The 23,346-nt window shown below is 39.7% G+C and overlaps 1 protein-coding gene across 2 annotated transcripts in view; it reads left to right on the forward strand.

Moving 5' to 3' along the window:
- The window catches only part of PCDH19 (protocadherin 19), a 102,929-nt gene that overhangs the window by 37,774 nt on the left and 41,809 nt on the right, over positions 1–23,346 (forward strand). For both annotated transcript variants that reach the window (XM_059051028.2, XM_059051029.2), the window contains exon 3: positions 18,733–18,791. In XM_059051028.2, coding sequence (XP_058907011.1) covers positions 18,733–18,791 — 59 coding nt within the window. The remainder of the gene's footprint in view (positions 1–18,732; positions 18,792–23,346) is intronic.

A 23,346-nucleotide genomic window follows, 5' to 3' on the forward strand; every position in this document is an offset into this window, starting at 1 on the left:
TTCTTCTCCATATCCTTAACTCTGGCAGTCTCCAATTGTCCTCTCTATCTAGGTAACCTATTAGCTGGTAACTCTATTAGCTGGCCTGTTCGCTTTCCTTTTCAGGAGAATTTCTTTTGTTTGGGAATTCTGTTACTTTCCTTTTTGGTCTACTCTTCAGTGGCTCTGCTTGCCTATCTGGTGGTTTTTTTGAAAGTTCCAACCCAATGTCAATCTGGAGTGGGACTGGTAATGCCAAAATGGAAGGAGTCTTCAGGAAGGATAGAGATGTTATGAGGAGAGCAAGTTGGGGTTAAGTGGATTGCTAAAACAGATAGGATCTTAGGCCTCATTAATAAAGTAGAGTTTGCCGATTATGGAAAGGATTAGCTCCTCTGAACTCTTTGCTGCTCAGATTACATCTGGAGTATTACGTTCAATCCTGCATCGCCTTATTTTAAGCAGGACACTGACAGACTAGAGTAAGCTTCAAAGAAGGTTAAGAAACTGATCAAGGAGACCACGTCATTTGTGGAACAACATTTCTATTGCTTCATTATGATGGAGGCAAAAAGTCAATTGCATGAAGCCAACATTATCATTGGTCTGCACTGGGAAAATGTGTTGAAATGAAAATACTGAAACCAAAATGTCCCAAAAGTATAAAACATTCTTCTTCCTAATGTTTGAACTTTGAATTAGTTACTTTGAGTAAAAATATATACTGTTTGAACCCAGTACTAGCTAATTGTTTGACCAGCACAACAGCCTTTACATACTCAGCCTGGAAGATCAGTCTCAGGTATAAGGCTAAAACCTTATGGATCCTTGGGTGATCATGGGGATTTCCCTTCCGCTTGTGGAGTGCTATATTTAATCTTCTCATCATTAAAAAAACACCACAGGCAGAGGCAAGGTCCTAGAAAGGATGGACTGATTGCTACTATGCTGTTTTCCATCTTCTCGACATCCTTTGCAGCTTTGTAGTGGTGTGCTTTTAGTGGAGTTAGGAAGGAGTTAGTATCTTGGAATAACCTTGAATGTTGTTTGTTTTCCTCTTAGGAATATTGAGAAGGTGAGCATGTAGTGGGAAATTTTGAGATTTTCTGGTTTATAGGCTCTTTTTCTAAAAAACACTTCTAATCATCATCATCATCATTGCAAATGACAGATAAATATTAACTTATGAAAACAAATGTTCAAAAGTCAAATTTTATGAAATGGTTGACCTCCATAGGAGCCTCATTATCTTTAGAACACGTAGGGAGAGGTCACTCATACCTTTATTTATTAATTGTCTATCTTCTCATGCCTTATTCATTTATTTTTTAAAGCACAGGGGAGAAAACTTGTGAGGGAAGAGATAAAAGTAATCTTTTGTTTGCACAGAAACACAACGTGTACATTGTTGGCTTAAGGCCTGTAGTAGACAGAAAGTCTGGCTTGAGAGTCATCCAGAGCAGAGACAGTGTTTGTGAACAAGCCAAAATTTCCCTTGTTTCCTCTTGTGACCTTCCCTCACTTTGAGGTACTGGATGGGATCAGGGCTCCAGGGATGGCACTCAGTTACCTGGTGATAGGGAGGAACTACGGTTCCAGCGGTATCTGGAAGGCAAGAGGGTGACCCAAGAACTTTCAGCTTCTTCTGGAAAAAAACGCACAATGTCAGGCAATCAGAAGAGGAAGGGAAAAAGCATAAAATCCACATTCTTAGACTCCATAAAAGGAGAAAAGAAAGTGCTCACTCTGCTCGTCACCAAATGTGCAAGTTTTATGGTAACCTCTTGTAAGGCTGAGAGCAAGTGGGTCAGCCAGGCAAGGAAAGTGAAGGTCTCCACCTGCAGGCTGCTGTAGGAAAGAGCTCCATCTTCTTTCTTACCTCTGACAAGTGGACTAAGTAAGGCACCTTTTAAGAGACTATCCAAGCTAGGGGCGACTTGTCTCTGGACTCGTCTTTATGCAAAGGCTGCAAAACAGAATTTGAAGGTCATGAACATCTGACCACTGGTGAAAACCTTTCCTGGCTCAGAAGTAAGTCTCTGTGGTTTAAATAGCTACCCCTTTAGACATTGATTTTTTGAGCACTTGTACTGAATGTAACTTGTCTTTCAAACTTTACAGAAGAGCCAGCCCAAATCCAGTTGGATTTGTGGCTGTAGGGAAGTTGCTTGCTTTTATTAAGCACGGCTTATGCTCTCTTTCTCTCACACCTGACACTAACACGTAGCTTGCAAAATCAAGAATTAGAGCTAGAGAGAAGAAAACTCTTTCCCCCAAACAAATGATTTCCCTAGTTCCATCCCCCACCTTAGATTGCATGTATCTGAAAGCAGTTCTGATGTCAAGTGTCACCTAGAGGAAACTTCTTCTCTGTTGCTCTCTCCTCTGTGCTCCCACACATATATACCCTTGTCATAGCACTTACAACATGGCATTATAATTCTCTTTACTTACATGTCCCCAACACTAGAAATGTGGATTCCTTGAGGGCAGGAGTGGAATCTGATACATCTCCATACCCTTAGCATCTACTATGGGGCCTGGCACATAGTTTTAATAGTATTTGTTGAATTGAATTAAATTATTTCGGGCCTAAGCTGTGTATTGCTTCCATTTGTTCTAAACAGCAGTCAAGGACAGCCAGGAAGCATGAGGCAACTCTTTTCAGTTGTGGGGAAGGCTCTGAATGATCTTTTTGCTTTTCCTCTATCTCCCCTCCCCCATTACTCCCATCTACCATTTTTCACTGCTGGGTGCTTATAGTTTGTGCAAAGAAAAGTCTTAAACATAGCGCTGGATTCTCTGTGACTTTTACATCTTTCGACCTTGGGCTGTTGGCTTTGTCAGTTTACTCAGCCTTTATTTAGTACAGTCAAATCTGATTAATTGAGACTAACTTGAGGGAAGGCCAATCGGAATTATAGATAGAAAAGAAATGCAATTTTATTACTTTCAAGTTCATAGAGCAATAAGAAGTAGACTAACAAAGCCCTTGCCAGGAAGTTTTGCCAAGTAGAAGTCCTTGGATCTGCTTTAATGAATAAATAAGAATGATGTGCAATTAACATATTTATTGTTTGTAAATTGCTTCTAAAGTGCTTAAAAACAATTCTCTTGAGTAGTTTAAACACTTCCCTTGTAATCTTATTTACACCATAATTTGCCCAGCAAACGTTTTTAAAAATAGATACAGCAGCCTAGCTCTATCAGAATGATCACCAAATGTAAATTAGTGACATCTGAACTACAAAGGTATGACTCCAACACAGGTGAAGCAAGTAAGCCTGAGAATGATGCTTTGAGGAAGTGGGCAGATCAGATTCCTCCTTTCCTGCTTAGTTGTTAGTCACAGAGGCAGGACCTCAGTCCTATTCAGAGAAGAGAAAAGCTCCCTCACCAGGAAGCAACACTTGCTATCAGTCTAGACCCCCTCAGTGGTCTAATGCCTGTTTCCACTGAGGCAGTAAAAATGAGCAAATTTACCTTTTCAATAATTTCAGTATGATCAAACAATCTCCAGTGGGCAAGACTAATAGAAGATACTGTATTTTGATTGCAGTTTATCTCTAGCAATTATAGATGAGCAATTTAAGTGGCAACAAAGCAAGTCATTTGCTAGAATGAGGCTGTATTTCACCGAGCTTTATCATTAGACTTTTTTCGGATCACTCAGCTAAAAACAGTCTGTTTCCTTGGGTGGATCATACATCTTCTTTCTGCAGTACCCTGAGGAACAATTACTTTTCTTAATGATAGGATATTGACAAAAAATGATTTACAGACATCATTTGCACTAAATTTTACGTTTCCCTCCCTTTAGAAATTTTGTTGACAGAATTTACAGCATTAGGTGTTATTCTTTGGGGACCTCTTAGAAGAAATAACAGGAAGGAGCTGGGCAGGTGGAAAGAGATGAGCCCTGGCCTGGGTACCTGAAGAGATGAGTTTTAAACTTATGTCTGGGTTTCTAATAACCAGCTGTGATGCTTTGAGGGTGGTGGTGAGGTTCCCTGGGCCCATTTCTTTGTCTTAAAAATATTGACTGTGTGTGCGTGTGTGTGCATGTGTGTGTGTGTGAGAGAGAGAGAGAGAGAGAGAGACAAAGACAGAGAAACAGAGAGACAGCGAGGGAAGAGAGACACAGAGAGATTAGATACTCTCTAAGATCTTTTTGTGCTTTAATGCTCTCTGAGTATCTGATTCTGTGACGGTCATGAGGCCAAAAGGGAATTTTTCAAAGCCTAGGGCATAGCATGGTCAGACTGCAATAATGATTTCAAGAACCTTTGCAAATGACCACATTTGGCAGAAAAGCAACTGAGGGCTCTATTATGATCTGAAGAAATAATTAATATTGCATAAAAGGATGTATTTCTTTGTAATTTATGAAAGATAGAACTCAGAAGAGACTATAGATTGAAAGCAAAAGCAGTGTTGGCCAACTGGGTTTCCATTTCCTACTGTCTATAAAGTTAGACTGGGTGGAAGTTCCCCTGGTCTGGGAAGCAAGAGTCTCAGGTTCTTGCTCTGACTCTGCCAAAAATTGGCTATTGATTTTGAATTCAAAAACTCTCTGGGCCTCATATTTTCCATCTGTTAAAAAGGGAAGATAATACCTTGCCTATGTACTTCTTAAGATTGTTGTGGTTATTGGAAAAGAGCATAGAGCAAGGCTGTGTGAAAAACAGTCACCATACTGAAACAAGGTGCTATTTAAGAAAATAATTTTTTAAATTGGGCCATTGAGAGACACAGCCCTGCAGGTGTTTCTCACTGTATTAGATTGTAAAAACTTTCTTTAAACGTGTAGATTGTATCATGTTCATCATGACGTGTATTATACACTGGCATCTTAATGTTAATAAACATACCATTCTAATTTTTTAGGTTCACAAGTGATTCTTTGGATGAATGAAAGAGATGGGTTTACAGGGGTAGGAGACAGAAGGGTAGTTTTAACTTAAGCCAGTCCTCCCTACAATCTAAATTCTTGAGAAATGTTGAAAGAAATACAAGTCTAGGAAGCACAGTAGCCATTCTTAAAAGAGTTTTGCAAATCCTTACATTTCATCTATGGAAGAGACAAATGAGCTCTTCCTATCTGATGGACAGGTCTAACATCAGCTGTTAGCTGACTAGCAAGTATTGGGTGAGTACCTGCTCTGTGCCAGGAATGGTGACAGGCACTGAAGATACAGACACTAAAGACGTGGTCCTTGCCTTCAAGGAGTTTCCAGTCTCATGGGGCTGACATATAGGTAATAAAATGTGTTACATGATGTGATAGAGGTAAGTCTACTCCTTATATTTCCTTAGGTCACCAAGGGCATCACATTTCAGAACTGGAGAGTCCTGAGTCACAGGCCAACAGTCTGTCTAAGGCAGCACTGTTCAATAGAACTTTATGGGATGATGGAAATATTCTATATCTGTGCTGTTTAATATGCTTAGCCACATTTGCCTACTGAGCACTTGAAAGATGGCTACTGTGATTGAGGAACTAAAAATTTAACTTGATTTTTGCTAATTTAAATTAAATTACTACATATATCTGTGCTATTGGACATAGTATCTATGCCATTGGACAGCACAGCTCTAAGGAATGGTAGAATGAGCCCACAGTAGGCTCCAGGGTGGTTCTGAGTTGAACTTTCATTTCTTTGGAACTTAGAAGGCCCTGGTCAAGCTGTTCCAGCCCTTTAACCATGTTTTTCTATCCACACACTACACTAGGCTTTGAATGGCTCCTTTCCAGCTGACTGCTCTGAATTATGCATGCTAATGTGCTTTACTTAACCCTGGGATGAGGTTTTCTTTCTTCCTTCCTTCCTTCCTTCCTTCCTCCCTCCCTCCCTCTCCCTCCCTCCCTCTCTCTCTCTTCCTTCCTTTCTTTCTTCCTTTCTTTCATCTTCCCTTTCCCTCCCTCCCTTTCTATCTTCCTTCCTTCCTTTCTTGCTTTCTTTCTTCCTTCCTTCTTTTTTTTATTTTTAATTTTTATTTATTTATTTATTTTTGCAGTATGTGGGCCTCTCACTGTTGTGGCCTCTCCCACTGCAGAGCACAGGCTCCTGACGCGCAGGCCCAGTGGCCACGGCTCACGGGCCCAGCCACTCCGTGGCACGTGGGATCCTCCCGGACTGGGGCATGAACCCGTGTCCCCTGCATCGGCAGGTGGGCCCTCAACCACTGCGCCACCAGGGAAGCCCCTTCCTTCTTTTTAAAAAGAGATTCCATGACAGTTCAATCGTAACAGAGGAAGCAAATGGGGCGAAGGAAAACTAGTTTATAAAGGATTTTAATATGTCTCAAATCTTGCCTTTCACATAATTTCAGATGTTATGAGGTTGTTTCAACTCTCTTTAGATGAGTTGTCTTTCTCTCTCTCTCTCTCTCCACACACACACACACACACACACACACACACACACACACACACACACACATACACACACTCCAGCTAAGGTGTTGAATCAGCAATTAGAGAAGTTGGGTCCATGTATATATATATATTTATCTCTCATGCCAGAAAACAAGACTGTTCACTGCATTATTTCTTTTCCTGATAGTACAGATAGGGGGAGAATGAGATAAAATATCCTAGTAGGAAACCTCAGAAAAATATTGGAAATTTAGTTGCAAATAGAAATGAGTATTCAAGAGAAATCAAGTTTATAACCAGATAATCAGATGACCTGTCATTTGTCGGGCAGTTCACTTTTAGAAAGCACCTGCACATTTATTATTTTATTTGATCCTTATAACAACTCTGTAAGATAGTTAGGACAGGTGCTATTTCCATTTTATAGATTAGGAAATTTCAGGTCAGAGAGGTTCAGTGATTTCTGCAAGGTCACACAGCAATTTTCACCTTGAAGGCTCTGTATTTGGAGGGTTTCTAGGACTTTTCTTTGAATAGTCTGTGTTCTTGTCTAAGCTTAAAACAACCTGCAGAAACAATCACCAGGGTGACTTATGGCCCTAACTGAAGCTGTGTCAACCAGGAACAAGCAATTTTTAATATGGAGACACAAAAACACAACACTCTTTCCCTCACAAAAATTATATGTAATCTGCGTGTACCTGTGTGTGTGTTATGAATGAAGATATGACTGCCCGCACCTATTTGTACTGGTTGAACCCCAAACAAAATCTTTCTTTGTTATCAAGTAGACAGAAGTATTGGGCAGACCAGGATGAGGAGTGAGTGTACCAGAAATGGAGAAAGAGCTGAGAAAACCATAATTCAAAAAGAGTCATGTACCACAATGTTCATTGCAGCTCTATTTACAATATCCAGGACTTGGAAGCAACCTAAGTGTCCACCGACAGATGAATGGATAAAGAAGATGTGGCACATATATACAATGGAATATTACTTAGCCATAAAAAGAAACGAAATTGAGTTATTTGTAGTCAGGTGGATGGATCTAGAGTCTGTCATACAGAGTGAAGTAAGCCAGAAAGAGAAAAACAAATACTCACACATATATATGGGATCTAAAAAAAAAAATGGTCATGAAGAACCTAGGGGCAGGACGGGAATAAAGACGCAAACCTACTAGAGAATGGACTTGAGGACACGGGGAGGGGGAAGGGTAAGCTGGGACGAAGTGAGAGAGTGGTAGTGTATATATGGACATATATACACTACCAAGTGTAAAACAGATAGTGAGTGGGGAGCAGCCGCATAGCACAGGGAGATCAGCTCGGTGGTTTGTGACCACCTAGAGGGGTGGGATAGAGAGGGTGGGAGGGAGGGAGACGCAAGAGGGAAGAGATATGGGGACATATGTATATGTATAATTGATACACTTTGTTATACAGCAGAAACTAACACACCATTGTAAAGCAATTATACTCCAATAAAGATGTTAAAAAAAAGAAACCAATGCAGCCAAAATAAATAAATAAATAAATAAATTTATTTTTTTAAAAAAGAGTATTTGAAAGACTGGCCAGGAGAAAGCTGGGGAGGGAGGACACTAAGAACTGTGTGGAGAAAGCAACATAGAAGTTACTTGTACAGGTTGAGTGGTAGGACTCCCAGGCACGGTACAGTGTTATGTTTCTGACAGCATTAAGGTTTTTTCTTTTTTTTGACAGCTAAGTTTGGAATTGTTCCTGGTTTTTGCTGCTGGGAGTATGATGGGAGAGGGAGGGTGAGGTGTTCCCCCTCATTATTTCTTAATCTTAATGCAGGAGGAAATTGCTCTAGTTGTGTTCACTGCCCTTGAACCTGTCATGTTCAAGCAAGCTAGGGTATTTTTTTTTCTCCCAAATAGTACATCCAGTCAGCCAGTCTTAATTACTTCTATTTCATTGCATTTCCCAGAATCCTAATGAGGTGTGACCTAGTGGTGTGAGCACAGGACCTGCAGTGAGAAATCTTGAATTGTAGTTGCAGATGTGACAGTGCTCCTTTCTAGCAGAGGGCAAGTCTCTTAACTTGTTTTGTCCTGCTGTTAATGGGGTTACTAATATTTATTTAGCTTATAGTAGCAGAATTAACTAGTTAATGTTGGTTAAAAGGGAAAAAAAGAAAAAAAAAAGACAAAAGGGCAAGTTGTTGTGTATCGGGTTCATTTCCAAATGCTAATTCTTTCAGGATGATATTGACAGGAGGCACCTGCTCCGTTTCACTTATCAAGCACCTCCTGGAAGTCTTGCTGGATGGATGAGAAGGAAAATTCTGTGCCATGAGCTCTGTAGAGCTCTGTAGCTCTGTAGCTACCTTCAGGCCCAGCTTCTAACCTGGGTGTCTGTTTTCTGCCCATCTAAGAGTATTCCTCTATCTTATGGTTTCTCAAAGGTTAAGTACATTTTTTTCTCTCTCCTGAAACCCTTTTTAAACTTTCTGAAATTCTTTGTGATAAAAGGTTCCATATACATGCAAGGTGCTTTAGTAATTGTTGTTCTGTTGGTGCATTGCATAACTACATTACAGATTTCTGATACTCTGACAATTTCAAACTGCTCATAGTATTAGCCACTTTTCAAGGTGTAATTACGGATTTACTGTGCATGGTTGTCAGCACTCTTACGTCAGATAGTAGCCTTTTGATTGATCTCTGTTCACAAAATCAGGTCAAATTCCAGCCTACCCTCACCACCCCCACCCTGGCATAAAACAAGAAGGTCTGTAAGGATTTGGGAGGACGGGTAGGCATTTTGAAAGAATGAGTAAACATTTCCGTTACTTCCTTCAATCATTCCTCTTCCTATTGCTTCTCATTGATGCTTCATAAGGTGATGCCGAAGTGTAAGCTTTGTCTTGTCTCCAACACTGATTTGCTGCAATGCTTGTTTAAGTCACTAGAAATTGGAGGTTACTGTGGATTTCCTTCAGTGCCTAATAATTTCAACAAAACCAAATGCCCTTTATTTAAACTCCAGTCATAATTAGAGGGTTGCCAATGTTAAGCAACCGATGGAGTCTGATTTTGAGAAATGTTTATTGTGCCTCATTAAATTTGAAATTAGTATTTAAGATCAGAAGTAAATAATCTGTTTACATTTTGGTAGTGGATGCTCTGTGTGCACACCCTTTCCTCTATGCATCCCAGTGAACTGAGACACCCCTGTGTTTGCCATGGTGGTAATCAAAATAGCTACACCAAAAGAGAACTATGGAGGATTTCATTGACGACAAACAAGAAAATGATCTATTGAGTTGCATCTAATTAGAAAACATTAATATTGGAAGCTAACACATTCACTATTTCTAAGATGGTATATAACTCGGTTGTTTTTTGTCAGCATGATCACACATTGCTTGAGCAACAAGACGGTACAAGGGAAATGAATTTAGAATGGTATGCCAAAGGCTGTTACTCCTTCACTCTTAAATAAGCTTGTGGAGACAACTGGGTTTTAAGTGATGTATAATATAAATAATGAGATTGGGGCTGGAACTGGATTTGGGGGTGTTGTTTTGGCCCACAGGCACAGGGCCACCCACTGCTTTCCCTCCAAATATTCTGAAAGTTTTTCAGCTGGCAAGGCTTGCTCAATAGAAATTGTACTCTGCAGGCAGTCAAGGCTCTGTAGCTGCTAAGTAGTAGAGAATTGAGACCAATGAAATAGAATTTAGCAGAAATGGACCAGCTCAGAGTGCTGGAACTTCTCTAAGCCAGGAGGGCTCAAAGATAGGCTGGATTCAGGAGAGCTCATACTGTGGATCCATGGGCCATTGCTTGTGGGACATCTTATATTGGTTTCTTACTGTCAGTTAGACCAGCTTTACCAAATCATAGCTTCTGAAGTTGAAGCTACCCCTTAAGTCATCACGAGTCATCTTAGGTCACCTTGTAAAGATGGTTGTAAATGCCTCTAAAGGACAATTGAAATGGTTACCAAGGTTGTAGGGAAGAAAGTGGCTCATCCCTGGATCCTTCAGGCTACGTGACTGGGTCCTCCATCTAGGTCTGGAGAACTATCTCCAGTTAGTGTGTGGCAAATTTTTCTTTTGTCTATCTGCTACACTATACTCTCCTGACCCACTCACTGAAAGTAGCCAAGAAAGTCATTCAGAGAAAAATAAGTATAAAGCAGGCTAATCACTTCCCTGATGTTTCCATCTTGTGTTTGCTTTCCATCTCAGTAGTAGGTAATGCCAAGAACAGTGTTCCTGGGGATTTTTCTTGTTTTTGTGACTTGTTCTAGCTGAGTCAGTATTTAATGTTGCTGCAGCACTTAACCTGTGTGTTTGTTTTCTTGGCTGTTTAATGGGGGGGAGTAACAATTGGCACCTGCTTGTAAAGTACTCTAATATTTGGAGATGAAAGGCACTCTGAGCCTGCAAAATAGCTTTAATGTGTTGTAGTTACATATTTGGGGATGGTGATTGGACTTCAGGGTTTGTTCCATTGGTGAATGTGGTTGATGGCTATTTACTTCTCAGGTTGAATTTTGTTTATGTGGGATGAGATAGTATGACTCATGTGATTGGGTTAGTCATTTTATTTAAACTACTTGTATCCACACCGAAGTCTTGTTGATTTTGCATTCCTGTGTAGAATATGCATTAACTGGTTCCTCAGAGCTTTTTATAAGCAGATATTATTTTAATTTTTTTTTTTTTTTTTTTTTTTTTTTTTTGTGGTACGCGGGCCTCTCACTGTCGTGGCCTCTCCCGTTGTGGAGCACAGGCTCCGGACGCGCAGCCTCAGCGGCCATGGCTCACGGGCCCAGCCACTCTGCGGCATGTGGGATCTTCCCGGACCGGGGCACGAACCCGTGACCCCTGCATCAGCAGGCGGATTCTCAACCACTGTGCCACCAGGGAAGCCCAAGCAGATATTATTTTAAAGTGCACTGTGCCCCACAGAGGACTTAGAAAAGGGTCCCAGAGCCTTATTCAGAAGCCTGTTCTTATCTATAATGGGATGGTGCTTAGCCTGGTCATTCAGTAGGCTCTTTGCCTCTGAATTGCGTGGATTCCCGAAGAAAGCTGCTAGGTTTCTCAAGGAGGCCTTTGTAGTAAAATTTGCACTGGGTTGCTCTTCTAAAGTCACAACTTTGACCCAATAAAAGATGAGGGTGGAGAAAAGTGATTTCCCTAAGCTGCCTTTGTCACCTCTAGGTAGTCTGACCACATCAATGGTGCCAGTGGAATTTTAGCAGTGATGACAAAAGGCCACCAAGAGGGGAACTCTTTCAACTTGACTTAGATGTTAACTAAATGGGCTGTGTTTCCCACTGATAGTCCTGTCCTGAAAGCCATTGGAATCCTAGAGTTCCCTTCCACATGCAGAAAAGTAGCTGCCACGCTGTCAAGTCTGTGGCTCAGAAGTCTACAGATAAGGCAAAGCCTTACCTTATTACAGAAATTTTATCTACCCCTGGTTTGGAAACAGTATCATGTGTCACTACTGCCATTCCCAGAGATATGGCAGGACTGATGGATGATGGGCAGGAAGCACCTAACTGTGGCATCTTATCCTTGGCAGTTATATCCAGACTACTGTGTTTTTATAAGGTCATAGTTGAGAGTGAGGACAGAGAACAAACTGTAACTACAGAAGACAGTGGGCAGAATGGATACTTTCTGAAGAAACAAGACCACCTTGACCTAAAAGAATTGGTCACCTGCTTTAACTGCAATAAGAAGCTTCATTCTAAACCTCTTCCGTTTCTTCTCTGGTCTTTCATTGATGGATTCATTACATGAGTACTTGCTAAGTGTCCAGCATTGTGGCAGTGACACTTCAAATGAAAGCTTCCAATCCAGTTGGAGGATGAACTGACATGCTACACACTGAAGTAATCATAGAACCTGAGGAAATGCATAACTACATCACACAGTCTGTACACTAAATGCTGAGAACATGCTAAGCTATGTGGGATGATCAGGAATGTAGACATATTAGAAATGAAGGAAATGAGATATGAGGAAAGTAGAGGACTTGTGTTGGATAACTGCTTAGCTAAAGATTTAATTTAGATTTAGTGCTAAATGTAACAGGGAACGACTGAAAGGGTTCTTTGAGGCCTTGAAAAGAGAAATGCTGTGATGAAAATAGTGGGCGAGGAAGATTATCCACATAACATTTTGCAAAATGGGCTAGAGGAAAAGGCAAATGGAATTGAAGAAGTAGTGACACAAGGTGATGAAAGCTGTTGAAGTAGAGCCAAAAGGTCATATACACATGCTATTTCTAAGAACTTCATAAGTTTTATAACTCATTTGATAGGAGAGGGATGTGGTTTGTATTTGTGATATGGGTTTGTACATGTAACAAATATAAAGGCCAAATCCTCCTATGTACATCACCTACTACCATCAAGCCATTAGGATGCTACTTAGTTCCATAGAGTTGCAGTGTAATTCTCAAAGTTGCACTCCATAACCTGTATACAAGTATATGCATGTGTCTGCATGTGTGTGTGCCTCTGTGTGTGTGTGTTTCATGTTTTTCTGAATGGCTGATGTTTTAACCATCCCCAGCAAGTGGTCTATCAACTTGTGACCTCCTTACCGGTACAGCCTATATCTCTTTTTTCATCCTAAGGGTTTGGTGCATGTGTTTTGAATGGATGAATGAATAAATGAATCAGTGCATGAACAAGACCCATTTTGTTTTAGAATCCTACAATTTGAGGGGGCTCGACGGGAACATTGGCATCATTTGGGTTATTCTCTTCATTTCCTAGATAGATAAATTAAGGCTTCAAGAGGGATCAAGTGATTTATTCAAGGCCATCAATGAGTCAGTGACAAACATGAGGAGGGAATTCAGGTCACCCCACTACACCACCTTGCTTACTATAGTCAAACTGCGTGTGTGTGTGCTCACGTGTGTGTGCATGTGTGTGCATGAGAATTAGTGTTGGTGTGTTCATAGACATGGCTAGTGGAAGTTTATTTAGCTTGTTTTCCAGTTCAGGGTAAATATGAGCTTTCTAGTGATGGCAGCTCTGGAGATGGTGCCTTTTATTCCATCTTTACTAATTCCTCCTCCAGCTTTTGTTGTCTGGATTGATGTCTTTGAATATACATTCTAACTGGAGGCATGTTGGCTTTATTTTTATATAGAATTTACATTTTAATTTTTATGTGTTGAGGATAGTGAGGAAAAAAAATTTGTCAATTCATTTTCTAAAAACGCCTTTGTGAGATGACATTTGAACATCTAAAGCAGCAATCGCTTTTAGAAAAAGGTTATGCATCTTATCATTATTGATCAAGAACCAGCATTTAAAAATCATTTTGCTGTGCATCTGATTTAGGATTCCAGTTTTCCTATTTGTATTGATAAGATGACTGAGTGAAAAATTTAAAAAAATTAGTTGGCAGATCGCAGTTATAATGATTTTCAGTTTGATGGGATTTTTAAAGTGTAATTTAAAATGGCTGTTCATTTTCAAATGAAAACCTTAAGGTTTGATGAATCTTTGTTTTCATCTCAGCATCTGTAACCTTTTTTAACTTTGTAGCATGACCTGGGGATTTGTGCCACTGGGCAAATATTCTAGTCCTGGATATCTGCATTTATTGGGCTTGTTTTTCCTTAGGGCTGAAGTCTCTCCTGGTGATAAATGTGGTGCTGAGATAGTTGCAGTCACTCTTCCAGAGACTAGGGCACAACTCAGTGAACTGTGAAAGTAATGCAAAATGACAATTAAAGTAGGGCATTCTGGTACCTTGGGGGCCTGACAAAGTGGAAGTATTTGACTTCAGATGTGCCAGACTCATTAACATAATAACATACTACCCACCACAAAGTCTCTCTAGAAACCTCCCATATCCAGAAAGGAGCTGCGAGTAGAAAGTAGTTAGCAAAGAGGGCTCCTAAGCAGGTAAAAAAAACAAACAACAACAAAACCCAAAACATTACACAGAAGTCCCTATAGTAAAGATCACGTCATTTCCCTCTCAGAAAAAAAATCTCAGCTCTCTACCCAGAACTTAACTCTCATTTTCTAGACTGTTCTAACAAATATAATTATATAGTTTCCAAGACAGCAGAGTGGAAATATCAAACTTGAAACAGAAGAGGAGCTGCTTTTGATATACTAATAGTACTGAGAAGTAACAATATTGAGTGTTCTATAGCAAGTTGGTGGGAGACATGTGTTAAAAATTAAAGGCAAGAACTCAAAAAACACAGTGCTTTGGGGTCAGTGAGTGTACAGGCAAAACCTGCATGGTACAGTGATTTATGTTTAGAAAGGTTCTTCTAAGGAACCAGTAAGGAACTGTGTGATAACTTTCAAAAAGAAGGCAGAATGGGTAGGATTTTAAATCAAAGTTTTAGTTCTTAGAGGAGAAAGCACTAAGCTATCTAAAAAACTCTTGCTATCCAGAAGTGTTTATTCTTTAGGTTTTCAGAAAATTAAGATTTTATTAAACCTAAACAAAGTGAGGAGTCTGCTCTCAGTGAATCCTTGGATAAGGAATTCTAATTAGAGAAGGGATTTGGGAGAAATATATTAAATGATAGGAAAGTGACTCTTATTTACCACTGAGACAGAAAATAAAAGTTTGCTCTAGACCCATTTTTTTTTCTAATGTCAAAATTTAGGTTTTTCAGAAACAAATATTCTTGTCTCTTTGTTGTGTTCTTGTGTTAACTTGGCTGTCTCATTAGAGATGGGGACATTTCCTAGTGAAATTAATGTGACATTTAGAGAAAATTTCCCCTCTCAAATGTTTCATGTTATTTGCCATTTAGAATACTTAGAGAGGGGATTGGAATAATGTCAAGCAAATTTTGATTAAATAAGGCTAACCAGGAGCCAATACATTCATGCAAAAAAGAAAAGCTCTTCTATTATTTCTTAAAAAGTGTATTTCTGTTGTCATTCTTTATCTTCTATTGAGATCACCTTGACAGATAATCTGACAAAAGAGATCCATCTTCTAAACAGCTGGGCTTGCCTTAGAAAACACAGCACATCAGGTCAAAGCCTGTGGCCCGTCTTTTGCTCAGGAGAGTTCTCCCCTCTGGATGTCTTTTAGAATTACCTGGGAAGCTTTTTAAAAAAATACCAATGCCTGGGTCCCATTCCATGCCAATTACCTCAGAATCTCTTGGAGTAGGACCTTCACAACAGTATTTAAAAAAAAAAATTCCCTGGTTGATTCTAATGTGCAGTTAGGGCTGAGAATCACCGGATTAAGGCATGCAAACTATTCATTAAGAAAAGATTATTTCCTTCTTCAGGGTGGTCTGAGTCTCATTGTCTGCTCTACCTGAAGTGTGAAAAAGATTTACTCTTTCAATGAACAGGAGTTGGGTTTGAGCATACGCCTTGAATCAGTACGAGCAAGAACACTTGATGTTAGTATACCCTGACCCATAAAAGGCCATCTATGGCCAGTTAGCTCAGTTGTTTGGATTATAGTTCTAATGAGGCCAGAATAGTGTATCCTACCCAATTAGAATAATTCTGTTGCATACGTTGTTTCCCTAACGCTAACCAAGCTGCCTCACAAAGAAACCTGAGACTGATTAAAGAGGCAAAAGACAATGGATGACTCAGCATAGTTCCATCCATTATGGGAAAATCAGTTCTAGTAACCTGCCTCATGAACAGTACTTCTAATTGCATGAGGGTGCAGCATGGGCCATCTGTCCATTATGGTTGGTGCTGGTTTGGGGAATGGAATATTTACATCTGAAGGCCAGGACCCATGAGAATGGGAGGGGGGTTTACTCTTTTAGACTACGAAAAAGGAGAAAGATAGGAAGGTGATAAGCTTCAATGATACTCTTGTACCTACAGTGACAGATCATGGCTGGCTTTTCTGCCCAGGTTAACCCATCTGTATATCACAGCCAGGGAAAGAGAATTGTTAAGGTTTCCATAAGCAAGGCTTTTAGACCTGTGTCCTCTTTTAACTCAGTGCCTGTGAGTGGGAATCCTCAAGGTGAGATATATTATTCCATTAGGACCAAGAAGTAGTACAGTCACCAGGGATAAATTTGTATGGTTTTGCTTATTTGCCCAGAGTTCTGGCACCATGCCTGGAGGTCACATCTCCACAGGGCTCCATATTTGATGCACAGTGCACACAGATTGGACACCCTCATATGCAAGTCTATGTAAAATATTCTACTTGAAAACTGGCTTCTTTAACGTGACAGTATCTTGGGATGTTGCTCATGCTTTCCCTGCAAAGCCAGTATCCTCTTTTCTTTTATATCTGTTTATTAACTTTCTTGAAAAAATGATTTAGGAAGTTTGGAGGCTGAGATGGAATGTATGCATGTTACTCTTTTATTGCCGAATGTGGTCAAATCCCCGATCCTACTCAGGGATCCAGGTTCTGTAGAAAGCAGAGGATAAGGGTTTCCATCATTCCCACCATGAGTCATGATAAATGCACTTGAAATTCCCCTTTGGATTTGTGTTCTATTATGTCTATTTTATAGAGGAGGAAAATGAGACATGTAGAAATTAAGTAATTTGTCCCGGGTTGTACAAACTAATAATTAAACTCCTGAGTGCTTAATCAATTCCCTGTTTTATTTGGATAGAACGCTTTTGGGGGGGGGCGGTTAGGAGATTTCCACTTATTAAATTATATATTGTACTGAATATCATAGAAGAGCACATTTACCCAACACCATTTTTGCATTTTACGTTGGTATAAAAATCAGTTCAAGAAGTGCTTGTTGGTTGACTGACTGATGGACAACCTCTTCCAGCATTGTATTCCCCACGCACCTTCAAGTTTGCTTCCTCCTTCTGTAATTATGTTTCCAACAATTTCAGCCTCCATTTTCTTACGACCAAATTAGAAATGAACTGACCCTTTTGATTTTCACTCTCCCAATCCATTCCTTCCAACAGCGCAAAAACTTACTTGTGGTTTTCATTAAAGGGGATTTTATCCTCTAGATAAAAGCAGTGTGGGTGGATATTATACAGCTCATCTTCAAATAAGGGGCATGTGGAGGGCATGGGCATGACTCAGTAAGTACAAGGCAATGATGGGATTTAGTTTTCTTCTCCATACATTCTTCCTTCTTTCTCTCACCTACTCGCCACCCCCATCCCCATTTACTCTAGATACTTAGGGTCCCTATCCTGACTATTGGCTGTTTGGTGCTCATGTGGTAGTTAGATCTGCTATCACTTGTCCTGTTTTCCCCTCTACCAAATTCTGAGCTCCTTGAAACATAAAGCTGCATCTAAGAGCCTAGCGCAGCTAAAGTGCGACACCTAGTCATCAGAAAGGAATGTACTATTTTGTTAGCTCGACAGCTATTGTGTTTCCTTTCTCAGGCACTTTCAGTTGAAGTGATTTCAGAAGGCCCTAAGGAATGGTGAGAATGGTGAGAATTTCTGGTAGATTGGCAGGAGAGTGGAGGAGATGTGTTTAGGCATTTTTCAGTTTATACAATGGTTCAAGGAGAGTAGTACTTCAGTGTTGGAGGTAAGAACCACTTTACTGGACTTTCAGTTACTTCAGTATTGACTTTTCCCTGTGTTCCCCCTTCTAAGGCTGCCCCCCTTCAATCCACCCCCCAACTTCTGGATGCTCATCAGCTGTTAGCCCATCTCTTTCATCTGGCAGGTATTCTGCATTTGCTTTTGTAAAACCATTGCTCAGGCAGTCTGCTGTAACCAGATTAGACAGTAGTATTTTAATGATAGGAACTTGCTATGATAGGTTTGCTTGCAAACTTCATGTTTCACATGAAAGGCTTTGGCACCCCCTGTGGACTGCCCTTCATTCTGTTTTAGGCATAATACTTGTTTGCCTTTATGTCTGTGATAAAACGAAGGCCTTCCTGTATAACCAGTGCTGGGCAAAATGTCTTAAAACAAAGGGAAGTGCAGTTTAAATCCACAGTGATTACCTTGCTTGCATTTCCATATCTATGGAATACATATTTTAACATGTTAATTATCTACTACTAATAAAAATACCTTTGAACTTCCAATCAATTTGATGGGCACAGAATTGTGTCCACTGAGGAATGGGAAGCAATTAGTTTCTGTAAAGATTTTGGGTCATGCTGTAACTTCCCTAAGTGGTTGCAAGGTCGGTAGCCAGGCATATTCTAGGGGATGTTTGTGTCAAGTTCATCTTCATCTGCCTGGGAGAGCTGCCTCCACAGAGCCCCCAGGGCCCCAAGGAGGTGGCAGGCATTCATTAGGCTGTTGCACCACTATGGCCTTGGTTTTTGACTCATTCATTGCCTCTTGCCCAGTAGAAAAATTCCTCCTAAGTAGGAGAGTTTAGCTCTTTTCATGAATCATCTCTGTAACCTTTTAAATCTTTTTTTTCCCCCACTGCAGACTGAAAACTATTCTTTTGACTCCAACTACGTGAACAGCCGAGCCCATTTAATCAAAAGGTATGTTGGTTTGCTTGCCTATTTCTACAACTAAGCTTGATTTAATATAAAAAGCAAAAAGATTAAATATTTTTAATGGTGCTGTTTTCAGATTTTGAAATGAAAATGTCTATCTGTTTATTGTAGAAAATTAGGAAAATTCAGAAAAGCATTAAAAAAAACTAAGTAAAAATCATTGGTAATTCTGCCACCCAGACTCACTGTTGGCATTTTATCATGTTTCTTTACATAACTGTATACAGAAATAATTAACAAAATAAAATTGGGGTCATATTAAAATACAGTTTTATGTGATGATTAAGAAATCTAATATTAAAATTTTCTCCTGTGGAACTTCTAGTGAATTTCAGCATGGCTATTATTTTGACAACTTTGAAATCATTTTAAGGCTATTTTAATGACAGATAAACTAATTCCTTATCTTTAAAAAACTTTATAGATGAGAGAGGGAAAGAAAAGATATTTGCCTAATTCAATAAATCTTGAAATAGAAGTAATTCAGATGAAGCGTTCAAAGTTGAGATTTCTGTGAATGGTTGGTCATAACTCAGTTATCCATGGAGCCACGATGTATGTGAATACAGAGCTGAATACTGCCAAGGAAGATTTCTATCTGGTGCCGTGGGCACCGAGGTGCCCAAGGCAGGCAAGACAAGGGGTTCAGGGAGTCCTCTATGGAGAGAACTTGTGCAGAAAATTTGGTACTGACCATTCAGATGATGCCTTTATTACTGTTTGATGCAAATATCCTCTTGAATGGTCCAGTGGTTATTCTGCAGCTAAAATTGAACTCCGTGTGTGATTGTTAAAATAATAGAAATGAAATAGAGAAGCAAGCAGGGTATATTAGAGCTGCAGTAGAGAAGATCTGAAAATTCTATTATTTGCTGGCTCTAATTCCATAAATTTACATCACCAGAAGTGTAGGATTTGAGGAATAAACTAGTTTGTTGTACAAACAACTTTAATTCAGATCTAATTTAATTCACAATGCTGCAGTAACCCCTGAAAACATGCTAGGTTTATCTGTATCGGTCTGGAATCGCTTGTGACCTTAAGTGTCGATCGTTAATTATCTGAAAATGGATAGTCCAGTATTAACAGTCATAGAATTGTTTGGAAATTTTTGAGGGGTTGGGAGGAATCCATTTTGAATATTTTCTTGGCCCACAGAATACAAACAAAAGGGAAGGAATTCAAAATTATCTGACTGATTTATTAGGAGGGCAAAAGCCCTCATTTTTGTGCACTTATTAGAGTAACCACAGCAGAAATTTGCTTTCTCTCTGCTTCAGAACTGTTATTTCATAGCTCCTTTTTTAAACTTCTGGTAAAAACAGTAACTTACCTTATCATCATAGATCCCTTGGGCTAGCTCTGGGTACTTGGGAATTCTACAACCAGGTTAAACTCATAGCATAAGCCAGATTTTCATAGCATGGCAGAAAGCTAAGACTCCCGGGGACCCTCACCATCTTAGGTCAGACCTGAATATCCAATGAACAAGGCAAACTGATGAGATGAAAACTTATGTTCGAACATTTAGCTTTTGGGACACACGTATTTCCACAGTAGTTTTGGGACTCACTCGAACTTCTGATTTAGATTAATTATTTTATATGTTTTTGTTTGCACACACAGACACACAAAAGGCACAACCTGGACTCAATAGGATCTCGGTGGAAAAATCTCCTGATGTTGCCTGAAATCAAAGATAGTGGCTTTTTACCAGGGACAACCTTGATTAAGAGGAAACATCTGAAAGCTCAGGGACACATGCATTTTTGCCAGGTTCTGTTTTTGGAACCCTGAGGGCTTTAGAAAACCACAAAGTCCTTGGAATTTATAGGATCAGTTGAATTTAGACAAAGCACAATACCTGGAAAGACACAGGGAATCTTGTGTGCTATGCTTTTTGGGGGGACTAACGATTTTAAATGTAAAATGTGTGGAAAATGTTAAGAGAGTAGTGACTAGGTGATAAAACCACACAAACCATGTTCAAATAGCTCACAGTGATGTTTGAAAGGCGTTTTGCTGTATGTGGTTTCTTGAGGATCCATTTACATGCGTGGAAAAAGATCCTGGCCAGGACATTCTGAATATGATTATCAGTTTTAATTTTATTATCAAGTCCTTGTTTCTTTAAATGCCAATCTAATTTCAGGCCAACTTTGAGAACTTTTTTTCTATCCATTTTTTCTTCCTCTATTCACTTTCTACCCATCCAAGGATGCTTCTTGGACCCTTCTTTTTGACATTCTCCAGCAGATGTTAACTGTCCTACACTCAGACTTCTTTTTCTCTCTCTCATCTGTCTACCTAGGGTAAACCAAAGGAAAGCCAGGGGGCAAGGGGGTTCTCCTAGCACAAATCAAATTTGAGAAGGGTGAAGAGTAGATCTGGAAGGGTAACGGAAGATATATGGCACATTCGCCCATAATCTTCTGCACTGAGTAATCTAGCAATATATTTCTGTAGTTTTTTTTTCTTTTTTCCAGAATGTCACCTGTAACCTGCAGGTATACCCAAGGCTTATGTCAGAGTCCAGATTAACAAGCCAAGACAGTTAGGATTTTTTCTGGATGGATTTCCTTCCTGCTATGTTTCCTTACTGTCGTCTCAGAGCAAGGAAAGCCAGCAGTGCTACTTTGCCCCTGCTGCAACACTTTTTCCTCATGCCAGTTTTCTGTGCTGCTGTCTGATATGCACTTCTGCAGTGCTTTTTGAGCAATATCAAGCAGTGCATGTGGCTATAGCGCAAAGAAAATAAAACAGGAAATGAACATGGTACTGAAGCAGTGTGGGGAAAAAAAATGAGCATTGGCTCCTAAACCATGCATAGCGCTTTCCTTTTCCACTTAAATTGTCCTGGGGTTTTGCAGCACCTGGTATGGTGCCTTGTCTATAACAAATGCTGGTACATGTTTATTGAAGGAATGGAGGAAAAAAGTTGAAAAAAACGCCTCAGCATTTTTCCATTGAAAACTAGCATTAAATGTTCCTTTAAACCTGCAATTTCTGGCCTTTTATGTGCATTAGAATCTCCTGGGAGGCTTGTTAAATGCAGAGTCTCTAGCTCCATCCCTGGAGAATCTCCAGTTTTCAGAGGTTCCCAAGGTGATTGTGATACAGGTGGTCCAGGAACCACTCTGAGATCTTCCTTATGTTTCTTAAATATAGTTTCCCTTCTCTTTTGACTTTCACTCTTTTCTCATTCTCAGAAGATATTTCCTGGGTATGTGGTGTGACCTACTAGGAAGATAAGACCTGTTTCCTTTCAGATTTTTCTGTCTTTTGGAAAGATTTCTAATATTTTAAAGGGTAAATATGGGTCAGAATGTTATTAACATTCATTCATCAAGAATTTTCTGAGTAATTATTGTGTGCAGAATCTTGTTCTAAGTTTTCTCAGACAAACTTGTCCCTCTGTTGGCCACCAGAGCAAGTAATAGAAACATTTCTATTTACAATACCATTGCAAAAAGAACCCTAATTTATTGTCCCACAAAAGTTGGTTTATAAGTCGTTCATCTCCCAAGAAGTACACAGGTAATAAAGCAAGTGGAATCAGCATTTTTTATGCCTGGCATAAATTGTTATTTGTTTTGGGTGACTGGCCATTTACCAGGCTGTTTTACAATTTGCAGCATCTTGCTTACTGTCTTAAACTGCCTTACAGAAATCCATTCATTAAGCCACTAAATGTCTTTACAGGATGAGAGAGAGAAAGTGGTACTTAGAGAGTAAGTGATACTTAGTTTGTCAGATGGGCAAACTGAGCTTTAAACAAGTTAACTATTCTAAGGTTTGTGGGAGGGGGTTAATACTCCTTGCTTTTTCTTTAGAGAATATATGACTTATTCTCACCTTACCAGTCCCTTAAGTCCTAGTAGCCAATTCTTCACTATTTTATTATTTCTCTCTTTCTACCTAAAACCCCAAAAGCTCCGAGGTGGTTTATAATATTTAGATGCATATAAAAACGATGATCAAAAATTTATTTTTAAAATTTATTTATTATTATTTTTTTTTTTGCGGTGCGCGGGCCTCTCACTGTTGTGGCCTCTCCCGTTGCGGAGCACAGGCTCCGGACGCACAGGCTCAGCAGCCATGGCTCACGGACCCAGCCGCTCCGCGGTATGTGGGATCTTCCCGGACTGGGGCACGAACCCATGTCCTCTGCATCGGCAGGCGGGCTCCCAACCACTGCACCACCAGGGAAGCCATGATGATCAAAAATTTAAAAGACAGATCCAAAACCAATTACAAGAAGCTAAATAGAGATCCCTGGCATGTAACTCACTGCAGTTAAACATTATATTTTCTTTGAAGCTTTTGAGAAGCCAAGACAGAAAGGTAAGTATACCAGAGCATGTCATTCTCATTTTTTAATAAAGGAAGGATACACATTTAACAGGAGAATGTTTTTCCTGTCCCTGAATTTTAGAAGAAATTAACATAGTGGACAATGTCTGACTATAGTTTATAGAAGATATAGAAACATTCTTTATATATACATTTCCTATATCAATCCTATAAAAAGACTATGGAC

This window comes from Kogia breviceps, chromosome X (assembly GCF_026419965.1).
Source record: "Kogia breviceps isolate mKogBre1 chromosome X, mKogBre1 haplotype 1, whole genome shotgun sequence".
NCBI classification, from domain to species: Eukaryota; Metazoa; Chordata; class Mammalia; order Artiodactyla; family Physeteridae; genus Kogia; species Kogia breviceps.